This window comes from Microtus pennsylvanicus, chromosome 21 (assembly GCF_037038515.1).
Source record: "Microtus pennsylvanicus isolate mMicPen1 chromosome 21, mMicPen1.hap1, whole genome shotgun sequence".
NCBI classification, from domain to species: domain Eukaryota; kingdom Metazoa; phylum Chordata; class Mammalia; order Rodentia; family Cricetidae; genus Microtus; species Microtus pennsylvanicus.
The window spans coordinates 31882949-31898660 of NC_134599.1; the positions used below are offsets into that span (position 1 = coordinate 31882949).

Sequence of the window (15712 nt, forward strand, 5' to 3'; positions counted from 1 at the left end):
GAGCGGATTTATAGCCCCTACAAGTTTCTAACTATTGCTGGCATGGTCTTTGTAGGTAACTAGGAATGTGGATCAGGCTACAGCACATCCAATTTGATGGGACCTGTCTGTGGTGAAAGTATGCATTACCAGTGGTAAGCCAGGCCAGCAATGCTATGGCTCGGTGGATAAAGGCTCTTGCTATGCAAGCCTGAACCTGAGTTGGATTTCTGGAACCCATGTAAAGGTGGAAGGAGAGAACTGACTCTGACTTCCACAGACATGCATGCTGTGGCATGGGTGCCCGACCATCATGCACAGTGCTGATAATAGTTTAAAATAAGTTTTAAGATAGTAAGCTAAAGAAGTAGACTAGCTGCATAATGTGTGCAAGGGTGCCACCTGCTGGTTATCTGGGGAAGCCTCTTGGCTGGGCTTGGAACTGAGGAAAACCCTTAAGGTTTCTAGATGGAATCACTGAAGTGGATTAAATGTGTTTATTAACATCTGAAATAAGAGTCATTTCATTGCATCCACCAATCACAGCACAGTAAACAGTGTAGGCGTCAAACTAATCAAGCAACTGTTCAGGCTTCTCTTTTGCCCAAACTCCTTCAAATAGCTGATGGCAACAACCAGGTTTCCTAGCATTCACAGGCGTTTCTGGGAAAGACAGGAGGGACTTGTGCACGTAGATAATAAAGCACAAGTATTTGCCTGGGGTGGATTCTTAGTTCTTCCAGAACCCAACACTTGGGACATATTTCTCCATTGCTAAAATGGAAGAAAGTTTAGAAATATGGCCAAATAGGCTGTTTGGTAAGTATTCCAGCTCCTATACAGAGCCCAAACCAAAACAGACAAAAGAGCAGTGTGTGTGCGTGTGTGCGTGTGTGTGTGTCTGTCTGTACGTGGGGTGGGGGAACTTGTGTGTGCTAAAACTCACAGTCAGTGTATGGAAAATATACTCTGGCTGGACTGGCAGTTCTTCATGATAGAAAAGGTTAATTCAGGCCTGCAGGTGGCCTGCACCTGGGAACAGAGTAAATATTCAACATAGCAGCCTCACTTCCTAGAGGAGCTATAAACTGGGCTGCCCTGATGAGTGTAAAGACAAAGCACTCTGCAGGAAGAAGCTTAGGCTCCCACAAGTGGGGGAGGCACAAAAGGAAAGAGTTTCAATTTCTGTCCAACATGTTTCTTGTAGAGCAGAGCTGGGAGAGAATCCACTCCCTGGCCCAGCCAGCCGTCTCTCAGCATGCTGCTTCTGTTCTTGGGGCCATCAACTGTCTCCATTCCCTAGGACAGTCTTCGGCTCTGAGAACTTCCTTTCCTTCCAGGAAGGCCAGCAGCCTCAGGACAGCTGAAGTCCTTTCCTCCTGAATGCGCAGTCTTGTGTACTCCACTGTCTTCAAAAATTCAGCCGAGAGTGGAAGTTCTCTGAAGAGCTGAGAGACGAGGTGACGCTGCTCTGATGCTATAGTTTGCAGGTGACAGAGCTTCTGGGAGTGAGGGGCCGGCCAGCCAGACTGACAGAGGAGATGGAAGAGTTGCCTACATAGGTATTTCACGAAGGTCAGCGTCTCAGCCCAAAAGTTGACTTCTGATTTTTCGAATATGTAGTCATCTTCTCCCTACATCAAATGAAAACCACCCACAGTGAGCCTTATAGGGAGTGCTGCCAAGCCCCAGGCACACCACATAAGGCCTTGCTAGATGTGAGATCTGTGTCTCCTCCAAAGCTGACAGAGGGCCCACTCGAGCCTGTCAACACTGTGCCCACCGCCTGAGCTCTCAAGGTCACCCTTCCACTTTCATTCTTTGTACTTCTCTACCAGAGAGGAATGTCTCACTCCAGACGTAACATGACCTTTGATAAAGATGTGTAAGTAGCTTGAAGCCAACATATTTTGGGGAACTAATGGTGAAAAGAGGACCTTGCCAAGGAAGCGGATCTTAGATTTTAAGGTGTACTGAGAAATCAGAGAGGGAGCAAGGGAAATCTCGGCAGCAGACCAAAGACATACTGAGAACATGCATGACACCAGTCTTCTGAGAGCAAATTTCCAGGGTTTTCAAGGTTATTTTCTCAAAACCACTTCACTACATGGCCACATTTCCTATAAACAGACTGGGGTTTGAACTCTGTCTGCTCAGGATGCCGAGGGAGTGAGCAGAATCGCATGAGTGGGCACAGATTTCTGTCTCCCAATGCCCGTGTTGCCTCTGCTGGTCTTCAGTTTCCAGATGAGTTCCCTGTCACACGGGAAGAGGAGTCAAGCACCATGTTTCCTGGAAGGACCCTAATTCTTGGGAAATGCTTACACCCAGAGCTGTGAGGACTGTTGCCCATGCTAAGATCAAATGATACGCATTTCTCAGTTTTATTTCCAATATTGAAGGTGTATTTTTTTAAAGTGCCCTTCCCCACTATCTGAAAGCTTGTCATGGAAACCTCCAAAGTAAGCCTCAGTGAGTGTGTGCTGTGTGCCTCCCCCAGGAGGTTTTCTCAGTGAGTGTGTGCTGTGTGCCTCCCCCAGGAGGTTTTCTCAGTGAGTGTGTGCTGTGTGTCTCCCCCGGGAGGTTTTCTCAGTGAGTGTGTGCTGTGTGCCTCCCCCGGGAGGTTTTCTCAGTGAGTGTGTGTGTGTGCCTCCCCCGGGAGGTTTTCTCAGTGAGTGTGTGCTGTGTGCCTCCCCCGGGAGGTTTTCTCAGTGAGTGTGTGTGTGCTGTGTGCCTCCCCCAGGAGGTTTTCTCAGTGAGTGTGTGCTGTGTGCCTCCCCCAGGAGGTTTTCTCAGTGAGTGTGTGTGTGCTGTGTGCCTCCCCCAGGAGGTTTTCTCAGTGAGTGTGTGCTGTGTGTCTCCCCCGGGAGGTTTTCTCAGTGAGTGTGTGCTGTGTGCCTCCCCCAGGAGGTTTTCTCAGTGAGTGTGTGCTGTGTGCATTCCCCAGGAGGTTTTCTCAGTGAGTGTGTGCTGTGTGCCTCCCCCAGGAGGTTTTCTTAGTGAGTGTGTGCTGTGTGCATCCCCCAGGAGGTTTTCTCCTAGTCAGTTTCTACTCTGAATTAGAGCGGCCCAAACACTTTTACCATCAGAGACTGTTGGTGCTACATCCAGAGGCCCAGGACACTGCCTGCCTCCCAGCTCCCTGAGTAGCTGGGGTTACCTGATGTGGGCTCTGCACAAGGTCCTGTGGGTCATCATCCTCTCCTAGCATCCATCCCAGGAGAATGGGCAGTGCTGGTACCAGCTGGTCCCACTGCCGGAGCAAGTCACACAGAACAGCTAAGGCCAAGGCCAGAGCAATGGAGGCATTCACTTGGCAGAAGGCAAATTCTGTAGAGAAAGGAGGGAGGCAATCAATGAATGTAGCTCAGGAAGCCTGGAGGACTCGGGACATGAAGAGTCTCAGATCAAATCCCGGTCACCACACTGGGAGTGGTGGTGGTGGTGGCACTGATCATTGAGGGCTCCTAATCCTCTCTTGGGTCCTTCTCTCTATACTGCTAGAATGAGTCCTAAGCCTGAATCCCAGCACGCTATCCTATTCTAGAGCAGCCCCATCCATAGGACTAGACTTTTGTCTTAGCCCCTCCAGCACAAGTGGAAAGAGAGGGAGCTGTCATTTTAAGAGTGGCATCACACGCCCCTCACCTGTTTTACATGGTCCATGCATTAGAGACAGTGGCTGTGTGCCAATAAAGTGTTATCTATACACGCTGCCATTCAAATTCCATATGTAAAAACTTAGTCTTTCCCCCTTCCAACTTTCTTCCTCCTCAATACATGGCCCAGTGCTAGGATTCCAAACATGTGCACCATGTCTGGTTTGTAGTCAAGGATCTCCTTGTATTTTTGATCTTTTCTGCCTTCACCTCCCAAGCATTGGGACCGTGGGTGTGTGCTACTATGTCCACCCAATGTTACGTGATACTGGGGCTAAGTGCTCTAGCAAGCATTCTATCAACTGAGCTAATCCCCAGCTCTCAACCCTATGCGCCTCACAGGCCACCCAGGAGGTGGTGCACTGGGTTTGGGTCCTAATTTTTTGTGCTTTACAAGTTGTCTTCCACTGAGCAATGGCCTCAGCTTAGGGTCTTGCTGACATTTTGTTGCCTTTTTATGGCTAGTAATTCCCTCTCTGCCCTCTGACTTCTTGAGGGTGAGATGCTGAAAGAGCAAGCGTAGGAAGAGGAAGTAGGTGTCCTGGGGAAACCCTGCTCACTTGACTGTGTAGCCTTAGACCTAAATGTGGAGTTGCAAGCAGGTTCGGGGTATTGACACTTCTACCACTAATTCAACCCTTCTCACTCCAATAGCAGGTAGCCTGAACCTCAAGACTTAAGTTTCTCAACTCAGAGAGTAGGTCTTTTTGGAATCCTCCTGTACTGGCACCCCCTCCCCTCCGCCATTTAATGATGCATTTCTATTGAACCCTCCTATTTCCCAAATCTACAGTCCCAGCTCCAGCCCAGATATCCCTGGCCATCTGATACCCAGATGAACCTGCTCAGTACACAAGAAGGAGGTTGAAGTCTGGAATAGAAGGCCGAGCCCCCAGGGTGTTGCTATGGGAAGGTCTACGGCACATCTAGGCCTATCCAGAGTTTGGTCTCCAATCTTTTCAGGAGCTATGCTTTTTTTTTTTTTGGTGGTGCCAGGGCCTCTCAGCTACACCCTCAGTCCCCCGAAGTTTGAGGACTGGGTGTCACTACTTCTGCTTCACATGTAACTCCAAGTGGCTCTCAAGAATGCAGAATTGCCAATAATTTCATGTTCGTCTGAAGCAGTGGAGAGCACCGGGCACATTCCAGGAGCAGGGGTGTTTCTATGTGAGACAAGCAGTCAGCGACTGTCCACTGGAGCAGACACAGGGCTGATCCCCTTGCTCTCAGATGCTCGCCACACTTCAGCCATGCTGGTCTCCGCATTCTTACTCATTTAAAAAGGCACAGGTGTGGGGTCAGCATCAGGCTGGCTGATCCTGAGACCTTCCAGAAAAGTTTACCTTCTGCCTGAGCTTCCTCCCTTTTTTTTTTTTTTTTGTTTTTTTTAATTTTAAGGCAAGGACTGAAAATGCTACAGGAAAGGTAAAAAGTTCTTCCACCAGGCCAGGTGTGCTGGAACACACCTTTAATTCCAGCACTTTGGAAGCAGAGCTCCACAAGTTCAAGGCCAGCCTGGTCTACCTACATAGTGGTCCAGGTCAGCCAGGGACACACTAAACAACATTCGCTTAACAGTAAAATCAGTGCCTGCAGCACAGATGACAGACACATCTGTTGGGTGTGACTGGACATGCCACCAGGAGGGCCATGTTGCCACACTGGTCCCACGTGACAACAGAATGACTCCCTCTGTGCCATCAATCATCCTTAGGAAGGGGTCGGAGAATGCTAGGATGACAGGCACAAAAAGAATGTGTGTGGAATGACTGGAGATTATCACAACCCTGTGCACTACGGAGGAAGCCAGGAAGGCGGGATGTTGGGATTAGATGGAGTGGGTCTCCTGCTTCTGAGCCAGGTACAACCTACACATTCCCTGGCTAGCTGACTTACCTGGTCCTAGACTAAACTTAGCCAGATGAGCCCAGATCTCTGCTGGCCAGGCTGCCTCTCAAAGGGAGAAGGGGATTTTCCACTTAGCACTCAAGTCAATCAAGGAAATGAGAAAGCCGGCAGCCAAGCAACAAGTGTGGTCAGGAGTCTGCTCTGAACTCAGCAGACCCAAAGGAGCTTGAAAAAACAGAAACTAAAGACTAATCCAAGAACTCTCCTCTTTGGATTTCAAAACTTAAAACAAAGCTATGGGAATCAAGGCAATGCGGGGGGGGGGGGGGGCAATGCAGGCTGTGTGCGCCTGTGCTACTGCTGGGCACCGAACTCGAGGCTTCATGCGTGTTAAGCAATCACCATCAGTGAACTACAGCTCTAGCTTGGTAGTGTGTTTCGGACAAAATGACAGACACATGAATTAGTGAAACTCAAGTGCAGAATCAGGGTCTGGGGATGTAGGCCAGCTGATATAGGGCTGCCTACTATATCGAGTCCTGAATTTAATTCCTAGTACTTTATAAACCAGGTGCATGTCTGTAATACCAGCATTCTGGAGATGATGGTAGGAAGATTAGGAATTTATGGTGAGTTCAAGGCTAGCTGGTTAACCAAGATGCTGCCAAAAAACAAAACACCCCAAAACGAGAGGGCTTGAGTGAAGGCTCAGCAGTTGACACTTGATGCTTTTTCAGAGGATCCGATTTCAGTTCAGTTCCCAGACTCATGTTGGGCAGGGCACAACCACCTGTCACTCAAGCTCCAGGGGATCCAGCGTCCCCTTCTGACCTCTGAAAGTACCTGCAGGTACACACACACACACACACACACACACACACACACACACAATTTAAAAACAAAAGACATATTACCAAATCAAACAAAACCAATAAACCCCACAGAGATTACTTCTAAATGACCAGGGTGAGTGCGGAGAACAATAAAAAGACAGGTATATTTTTAGTCAAATAAAAAGACAGGTATATTTTTAGTCAAGGTATAGAGAAAAAAAAAAAAGAAAGGACCCCCTCCAGTTTGCTGGTAGGACTGTTGAATGGTGCGGTTCCACTGGAAAACAAACTTTCAGTTTCTCACAGGACTGAGCACAAGACCCTGTCTACTCCTGGGCCTATCAAGAGAAATTAAGAAAGAGCTTGTGTTCCAACAAGCATCTGATGAGCATTCATAATGGCCTTGCTCACAGTGCCAAAGAGTAGAGAGAAACACCTGCCACCTGAAGTAGACACATCCAATACAGTCTGTCTGCAGCAGACCAGGTGGGCAGATCCCAGGAGTCATAGGAGACGGAGATAGAAGAGGTTAGCGTAGAGGAAATCATCTTCTAAACCAAGAAGAAACTAGTGGCCCTACCCCTGTGAGCTCTTTCTACCCAAAAGTGGAGAAGTCCTATGTCAGAAGGAACATCATACCACCATTATTTGACATTTAAAAAATACTTGGGGAAAAAAAAACTTTTCAAATACTAGAATTTTGATTTTGCCTTCTTTTCCACCTGTTTCCAAAGGAAACACATGGCCTAGGCTCCCAAAGTTCTTGCAGTCTTTACCTCTCCACAGTGTGAGCTGTGCAGGTGAGGACCTGGTACTACAGATAAAGAAACAAATTATCTTCTCAAACACTGTCACCCTCTCTCTCTTCTTTTGTTTCTTCTCTTCCTCTTCTTTATCCTTCCTAAGACAAACTTTCTCTATGTAATAGCTCTGGCTGTCCTGGAACTCACTCTGTAGACCAGAATTGCCTTGAACTCAGAGATCAGTCTGCCTCTGCCTTCCAAGTGCTGGTATTAAAGGTGTGCACCACCACTGCCAGGCTCAGCCTGAATTTTTAAGATTAAATGTCACTTATGAATTTGCAAAGCCACTCTAGCCCACAGTGTCACTGTCTAGCCCTTGACCCTTGACTGACACACACGCGCACACACACACACACACACACACACACACACACACACACACACACACTAATATACTATAAATAAATGTTTAAAAAAAAGGACTTAGAAACTCTGTTCAAAATGTTAAGTATCTATGATTTCAAAGTTTTTGGGAATTACTGCTCTCCATTTGGGACTGAACCCAGAGCCTGTGGATGTTGATGCTGGCCAAATGACCCCACCACTAAGCCACATTCTCAGCCCTAGGAATTTTCTATCTTGAAACTGAATTTATGCTCAAGCCCTCTCTTAGCAGCCTTATCTGTTCCACATCACCCTTATTCCCCAGCAGCTGCCCTGGAAATACAATTCCCCTCCCAAAGGCCTGGTACCCACCTGCTGACATGGCCCTAGACTGCTGGAAATGGGGAGCAAAACTTGAAGAAGGCCTGGGAGAGGGAAGAGAAGCAAAAAGGACACAAAAACCTCTTAAGAACAGGCATGAAGAAATGTCAGTTCAGAGAGAAGTCAAGTGAGCAGGAAAAAGGCACAGGATGGACACATGTACTGATCTTTAAATTTTCACAAACTGTGTGTGTGTACATGTGTAGGCCAGAGGACAATCTGCAGGAGTTGGTGTTCTCCTTTCCCCAGGAGTGGGTTCTAACTCAAGGTCACCAAAGCTTAGTGCTCCAACTTCCTGCCTCAGCTTCCTGAGTACTTGTAATACAGGTGTATGTTGTCACCCTACTTGAAGGATGGGCTTGTAAGAAGGGTTCCGATTTTGCATCCAGTAAAGGTTCCCCTTTCTCCTATCACTGTCTAGAAGAAGCAGGTTGTTTCTGACCTTGCTGTGAATATCATTAGCAAAAACCATCAGTACAAAGTTAAACTGACTATAACAATACCACACAACAGTCACAATAACCAGAAGTCATTTTGTTAGTGTCAACGAAAGCTGCAAATAGGAGAACCCAGGGCACTGAGACTTGGTAGAAATAAACACAAAAAATAAGTCAGACACAGTCTGCAAGTGGGAGTGGAAAAGCTTTTCTTGACTACAAATCCTGACAAGATAAGATATTCCCCTATTAAATTTACACAGAGGAGTCGCTACTCAAGAAAGGAAACCATGAGACTTGGTCTGCCTCTGGAAAACTCATCATGAAGTTATGATGAGAGTCATTTCTTGAAATTACCTAAAAAATAATCCATGTTGTATAATTCAGATTACATTTTTTTTTTTTTTACAAAGTCACAGTGTCCTTCGGGTCAATGATGTGGTCAAACACACTGATGTTGCTCAGGAATGTGTGTAGGCCTGTGAGAGGGAGGAGGCTGGCCGCTGTGTGTCCAGTTATCACTCTGGAAGAGGCAGCCTGGCCTACACCAGCGCCTTCCTGTCTTGGCATTCAGGCCTGCTGGGCTCTAAGAGGTGCTATGCTTTGGGGCTCTCCAAAGCTCTTTCCCTCCAGTGACATCTCATCTTTTGTCCTGGTCTCTGTCACAACAACAGAAGCCCTGGGAACCCTTTCAGATTTGCCCCAGCTCTGTTCCACTGGTGCGGCTTTGCTTCATCCTTGCTACTCTTGCCCTAGAAACAATGCTGGATTCTCACCAGCCTCCTGGTTTCCAGTTCACCCTCCTTTAATCAAAGCAATTCCCCTTTCTGCTGCTGAGAATGACCTGTCAAAGCAGCCCTGACCTAGCCCAAGCCTGTGATCTCTGCACTTGGGAGGCTGAGGCAAGAGGACCAGGCGTTCAAGGTCAACTAGGACTATGTGAGACTGTCTCAAAAACAACTGATTAACCTCAAACCTAAACCAAACAAGTCCAAACCATCCCACAAACAAATGCAGCCCTGCCCGACCAAATTGTGCCTCCTTCCACGGCTCCTCTGTTAAAGGAGTATGTTCACAGGTCTCTGGGCTGCTGCTCAGCTCCTTCCCTGTCTCAGTCAACCCTTCTCTAGTCACCTTATACCTTCTCAGCCTCCCCCTCTGCTTACTGTCATCTCCCTGGAGCTCTTACTCAGTCATCTAAGGAGACTGGAGTACCTTGCCTTTATTCTTTTTAATATTTATTTATTATGTATACAATGTTCTGTCTGTGTGTATGCCTGCAGGCCAGAAGAGGGCACCAGACCTCATTACAGATGGTTGTGAGCCACCATGTGGTTGCTGGGAATTGAACTCAGGACCTTTGGAAGAGCAGGCAATGCTCTTAACTGCTGAGCCATCTCTCCAGCCTTTATTCTTTTAGGTTCTTCCCTGAAGTAGCAATCAGGGTAATGTTCTGACTCCCAGTGTTTAGGGGTGAAGAGGGGTACATTCCTGCTGTGCCTTGTCAGAGGTGACTTAGGGAGAATAGCCATGAAAAAAGACCTCCACTATCTCAAAACAGTTAAAATATATAATTGCCATATGATCTGAAACTTACTCCCAAGTACATACCCCAAAGAACTGGGCCTTGAACAACAACATGTAGATGGACAATCAAAAAACTTTCTTTACAACTGCTAGAGGGAGGTATCAACTCAATGCCCAGGCATTCACAAATGAATAGAGAAACAAAATATGGCATATCTATATAACGGAATATTACTTAGCCACAAAAAGAAAGAGCTTGGTTCAGCCTACAAAATGAATGTGCCTTATAAACATTATGAATAAAGACAAGTACAAGGGTGTATTATAGGGTCCATTATATGAAGTATCTGGAGAAGGAAGGTTCCCAGAGACAGGAAGCAGTCTGCTAGCCTTTAGGGGATGCCTAATAGCTGTTTTTCTTTAGGGGAGTGATAAAATGTCCTGGAACTGGATAGTGGTGATGGCTGCATAACACTGCAAATGTATTAAATGTCACACTGAACTGTATACTTTCAAATGGCTAATTTTAGGCTGGCGAGATACTGGATAAAGATGCTTGACTGACAACCTGAATTTGATCTCCAGATACCATATAAAAGTTGTCCTCTTGTCTCCACATGCAAACTATTGCACGTGCACGCTCCACCCTCAATAACAAATAAAGATTTTAAAATGTTTAATCAAAGTTATATTTTACATTTATTTTCTTATGTATTGGATCCTCTGGAACTGGAGTTTTGGATGGTTATGAGTCACTATGTGGGTGCTGGTAACTGAACTCAGGGCCTCTGCCAGAATAGCAAGTGCTCTTAATCACTTAGCCATCTCTCCAGCTCCTAAAATGGTTATACTCTGATGTTATATAATTTTCATCTCAATCATAAACAAACAAACACATACATAAATAAAAGGAGCATCAGGAAAATGTAGCAGGGAGCATAGCCAGAAAACAGGAGAGCAGTCAAGAAAAATGGGAGCTTAAGAAAGTGTCTGTTAGGGCTGGAGAGATGGCCCAGAGGTTAAGAGTATTGCCTGCTCTTCCAAAGGTCATGAGTTCAATTCCCAGCAACCACATGGTGGCTCACAACCATCTGTAATGGGGTCTGTTGCCCTCTTCTGGCCTGCAGGCATACACACAGACAAAATATTGCATACATTTTATATATATATATATATTTTTTTTTTAAATAAAGTGTCTGTTCTCAGTGAGTTGGAGGCCAGCCCGGTCTAAAAGCAAGTTCCTAGACAGCCAGGACTGTTACACAGAAAAACCCTGTCTTGAAAGACCAAAGCAAACAAATAAACAAACAAATAAAATAAAGTACCTGTTCAATGAGCACTGTTCCTTAGGACATAGTCCCTGACCCTAAGAAGGGCACAGATACAGGATTAAAAAGAGTGAGGCTTAGAAGCATAGCTCAGTGGTGGGGTGTGCTTAGCAGGCATGACAGCCTGGATTCCATCCTTACAACATCCAAAGAGAGAAATGAAAATTGGGTGGGGCAGTGGGGAGGCTAGTCCTCTTCCCTGTTGGTCAGGGCCTGGGAGCAGACTAGGACAAGGTATAGGGCAGGAGCACTAGAGTGTGTGCAAGCCATGGAAGGCTGGCACAGTCCCTAAGCAAGGCTGCTTCCCTGCCCTCATCCCAGTCGGCAATAAAGCCAGGGTTTTCCCATCTGAAATCCCCTGCATGGCCAGCCTTGGACAGAAGTGCTGAAATCCCCTTGTGGCGAGTCTCAGATGAAGTGTACCCCCAGGACTGGAGCTGGGATAGCAGGGATGGAATCATAAAGCTCCAGGAGCAATCTCTTGCCCCAAGTTATGCACGCTCACTTATCTGATTTCTATTTCATTGCCCTAGTCTGCTTTATAGTTGCTTTTCATGAAAGTTTTTAAGGAAGAGTATTCATTGACATCACACAGAAAAAAATGCCAAATACAGTCATATTACTGAGAGTATTCTTGGAAGAGAAGGCAGCCTTAAAGCTGTCTAGCATCCCGTCTCTTTTCCCTTAGAGCCATTTGCTGCTCTTGATCCCAGCCCTCTCTGTCAGCTCAGCTGTCCAGCGGCCCTCGTCTGAACAACACTGAAGAACTGTATACTCCCCAGAGATGCGGTAGAGTTTCTAGAGAGCCAGCCTACAGTGGGAGTGAAGGAAGGGAGCCTTTCTATTTTTTTTTAAAAAAGATTTATTTATTTATTGTGTATATAGTATTGTCTGCACGCATGCCTGCAGGCCAGAAGAAAATACCAGATCTCATTACAGATGGTTATAAGCCACCATGTGATTGCTGGGAATTGAACTCAGGACCTTTAGAAAAGCAAGCAGTGCTCTTAACCACTGAGCCGTCTCTCCAGCCCGGGAGCCTTTCTATTGGTGTTCTTAGGAGTCCATTGTTAAACTGCCTTTCCACTTCCCAGTTCATTCTGCATCCAGAAATGTCTCAAGCTTAGGAAAATTTCTTTCTTTCTTTCTTTCTTTCTTTCTTTCTTTCTTTCTTTCTTTCTTTCTTTCTTTCTCTCTTTCTTGAAACAGGATTTCTCTGTGTAGCCTTGGTTGTCCTGGAATTGCTCTGTAGACCAGGCTGGTCTTGAACTCACAAAGATCCGCCTGACTCTGCCTCCGGAGTGTTGAGATTAAAGGCCTAGGCCACCACTACCCAGCTTGAAATAGTGACTCTTATTAGCCTATATTATTAGATGGCTTTGGAAGGTTCAGAGATTAGGGCACTTGCTTAGCATGTGTGAGGTCCTGGTTTTGATCTCCAGGGCGAGGGGAAGTCATTAAGAAAACACTTCTTCTCAGTCAAAATCTGTTCTGGGAAAAGGTTGGTTTGCTACTTTCTGTGTCTCCCCTTCCTCCTGGCAGAAGCTGATGTAGACTGTACTCCAACTCTCCAGTTGGAGCGATACCTTCTTCTCTTGCTTCTGATTCGGATACCCTGGTACTCTCCTTTGGTCACTTCCGGGCAGCACCTGCCTGTCTCTCCCTTTGCAGTCCACCCTAAGCACTTTCTATTCTTGTGGACCTGAGCAGCGGACCAGGCCTTCTGCTGCAGGTTAGCCATACTCAGTGCCCTTAACATTCAGAAAGACGTCCCTGCTGGCCTTTGCTTTCACAGCCTTCAACTCAACTACAATTTCTGTGCTCCCAGTAACCACTATGGTATTTGGATTATTCTGGTTTATGATTCCAGAGGCTTTGCGGCTACAATAGTAGGGACAGCATGTCAGCAGGTGGCCAGAACAGGAGGCTGGTGGATCACATTTTGCGGGCACATCAGGAAAAAAAGAGGGAACAGCAGTGGATGAGTCTATGAACTTGTGAAGCCCACCCCCCATGATGTCCTTCCTTGTTCTAAAAGTTCCATAACCTCCCAAACAGCATCACCAACTGGAATCAAATGTTTAAATATATGAGGCTATGATGGGGAGATACATATTTAAATTTATACACTTGTTCAAACCACCATATTTGGCTCCTTGTCCCCATGGGGTTGAGGCCATCTCATGATACAAAATGATGTTAGTGCAACTTTAAAAGTCCCTAAACTGCGAGGGGTGCACCCACACACTGAGACAATGGGGATGTTCTATCGGGAACTCACCAAGGCCAGCTGGCCTGGGTCTGAAAAGGCCTGGGATAAAACCGGACTCGCTGAATATAGCAGACAATGAAGACTACTGAGAACTCAAGATCAATGGCAATGGGTTTTTGATCCTACTGCACGTACTTGGCTTGTGGGAGCCTAGGCAGTTTGGATGTTCACCTTATTAGACCTGGATGGAGGCGGGTGGTCCTTGGACTTCCCACAGGGCAGGGAACCCTGATCGCTCTTTGGGCTGACTAGGGAGGGGGACTTGATTGGGGGAGGGGGAGGGAAATGGGAGGCGGTGGCGGGGAAGAGACAGAAATCTTTAATAAATAAATAAATTTTAAAAAAAGTCCCTAAAGCCTTTAACAGCTTCAACGCTGTTCAAAAGTTCAGTCTCTCTCAAGTCTCAAGATAACCTCTTTGACTGTAACCACAATAAAACAAAATACAAATTATGTACTGCCAACATAGAATGGCACAGAATATACATTCCATTCCAAAAGGGAGGAAATTGGCATAGTAAGGAAATACTAGGCCTAAGCAAGACTAAAACCCAGCAGGGCAAACACCAAATCTTGCAGCTTCATGTCCAGTATCTGGACTTTGGTTTTAAAGGGCCTAGATGGCTCTGCCCCTCCACCTTTGCTGCCTGGAACATACATTTTTTCTTTTGGGCTGGTTCCATCCACACATGCAGCTCTGGTATCTTCAGCATCTTGGCATCTTCACTGCAACCCAGGCTTCACCGTCACAGTTCTGTGCAGTGTCCTCTCCTGGTCTTGTGGGGACTCTAGCCCTGTCACACATTGCTTGGCCTCAGTGGCTCTTGAAACCATACAGGAAGAACCTACAACTCCCTCCTTGTATCTTTCAAGCCTCCAGAGACAGTAACACAGGGACAGCACTGCACGTGTGATCGCCGGCTTGGGTGAGCCTTCGCCTCCTTGAATCACACTAGTAGAAGCTTTGTGTGCAGTCTTGCTAAACCAGAAAACTCCGTAGGTTCTTTGCCATAAATTGGAGGCTTTAACTGGGTGGGACCTTGCCCTTGGGGAACCTTCCTTATTGTTTCAGTAGAGTATAGAGGCCTCTTCTTACCTCATCTTAACAACCACGGACTATCAGCATACAATTTCACTATACATTAGCTCCCTAGTGCTCTTTCCTCTGCAAGCTGTATTCTGTACCTTTTCCTGTCCCACTTACCTACTCATTTTAGACCTGCCTAAGAGTAATCAGTAATAACCATGCCACAGACTCAACATTATATCATCCTGAAATTTAATCCAGCAAATAAATTAGTCCATTACATTTAAATTTTGCCCAAGCAAGTTCTTAGTATATGGGCAGAAAGCAACCAGAATCTTTGCCGAATAACCACATGGATGGCCTCTAGGCCAGTTGCTAATAGACCTTGTTTCTTTCTGAAACCTCATCAGCTGGGCCTCTGCTGTCTGCATCACTCTTAGCACTTCTACTAGGCTGGACTATTCAGCTCTGGTTACAGCTTTCAACTGTTGTTCTAGGCAGATGTTCTAAAATCTTACACATTCCTCAAAACAAAAAACAAAACAAACAAAACCCCATCATGGTCAAGTTCTCCACAGCAATAACCCCTTTCTCTGGCACCAGCTTCTGTAATGCTTTACTGCTGCTGTGATACAGCATCATGACCACAGCAGCCTATAGAAGGGAAGAACTGATTTTGGTTTATGGTTACAGAGGGTTGGAGTCCAAAAGGGCCTCCATAGGCTCATGTATTTTAATACCCGGTCCCCTGGTGGTGGTGGTGTTTGGGGGAGAGTATAACTTTTTTTAAGAGAGAGAGAGAGAGGCCTTCCTGGAAGCACATCCCCACTTGCAGTTTGTTTTCTCTGTTGTGTACTGACAAGCTGTGATCAGCCAGCCCTCTGCTCCTCTGTGCAGGTTTAGCTCTAACGTACTCCTCTCCTCTGTACAGCTTCTCTCCTCTACCTTCTCTCCGTGACAAAGGTTTGTCCAGCAAACTCAACATGAACCAGGATCCCAGGTTCTACGTGATGCAGAAATGGGGGCTTCCCACACACACTCCTTCCTCCTGGCTACACAGGGCCTGGGACTTGCTTTCTTCAGTTATTCTGGCTTCCTATTCCCATAGGGCCAGATCACAAAGGTTTTCCTTAATACGCTGCTTTGCTTAGAGGATTGGTAGATTTTTAAAATAAAATATACTACTACTACTACTGCTACAACTGCTTGGCCCATAGAGAAACGGAGAAGGAGCAGAGCATGTGGCCTTTCTCCCACTCACTCATAAGCTGGGTACTGAGCAGCGGGAAGTGCCA

The 15712-nt window shown here is 46.4% G+C and overlaps 1 protein-coding gene across 1 annotated transcript in view; it reads right to left on the reverse strand.

Moving 5' to 3' along the window:
* Positions 1–462: 462 nt before the first annotated feature.
* Positions 463–15712, reverse strand: part of Thada (THADA armadillo repeat containing) — a 302624-nt gene continuing 287374 nt past the window's right edge. The window contains exons 37-38 of the mRNA XM_075955218.1: positions 3140–3309; positions 463–1613 (exon numbers count right to left, since the gene is read on the reverse strand). Of these exons, the coding sequence (XP_075811333.1) occupies positions 1233–1613; positions 3140–3309 (551 nt within the window). The 3' untranslated portion in view covers positions 463–1232. The remainder of the gene's footprint in view (positions 1614–3139; positions 3310–15712) is intronic.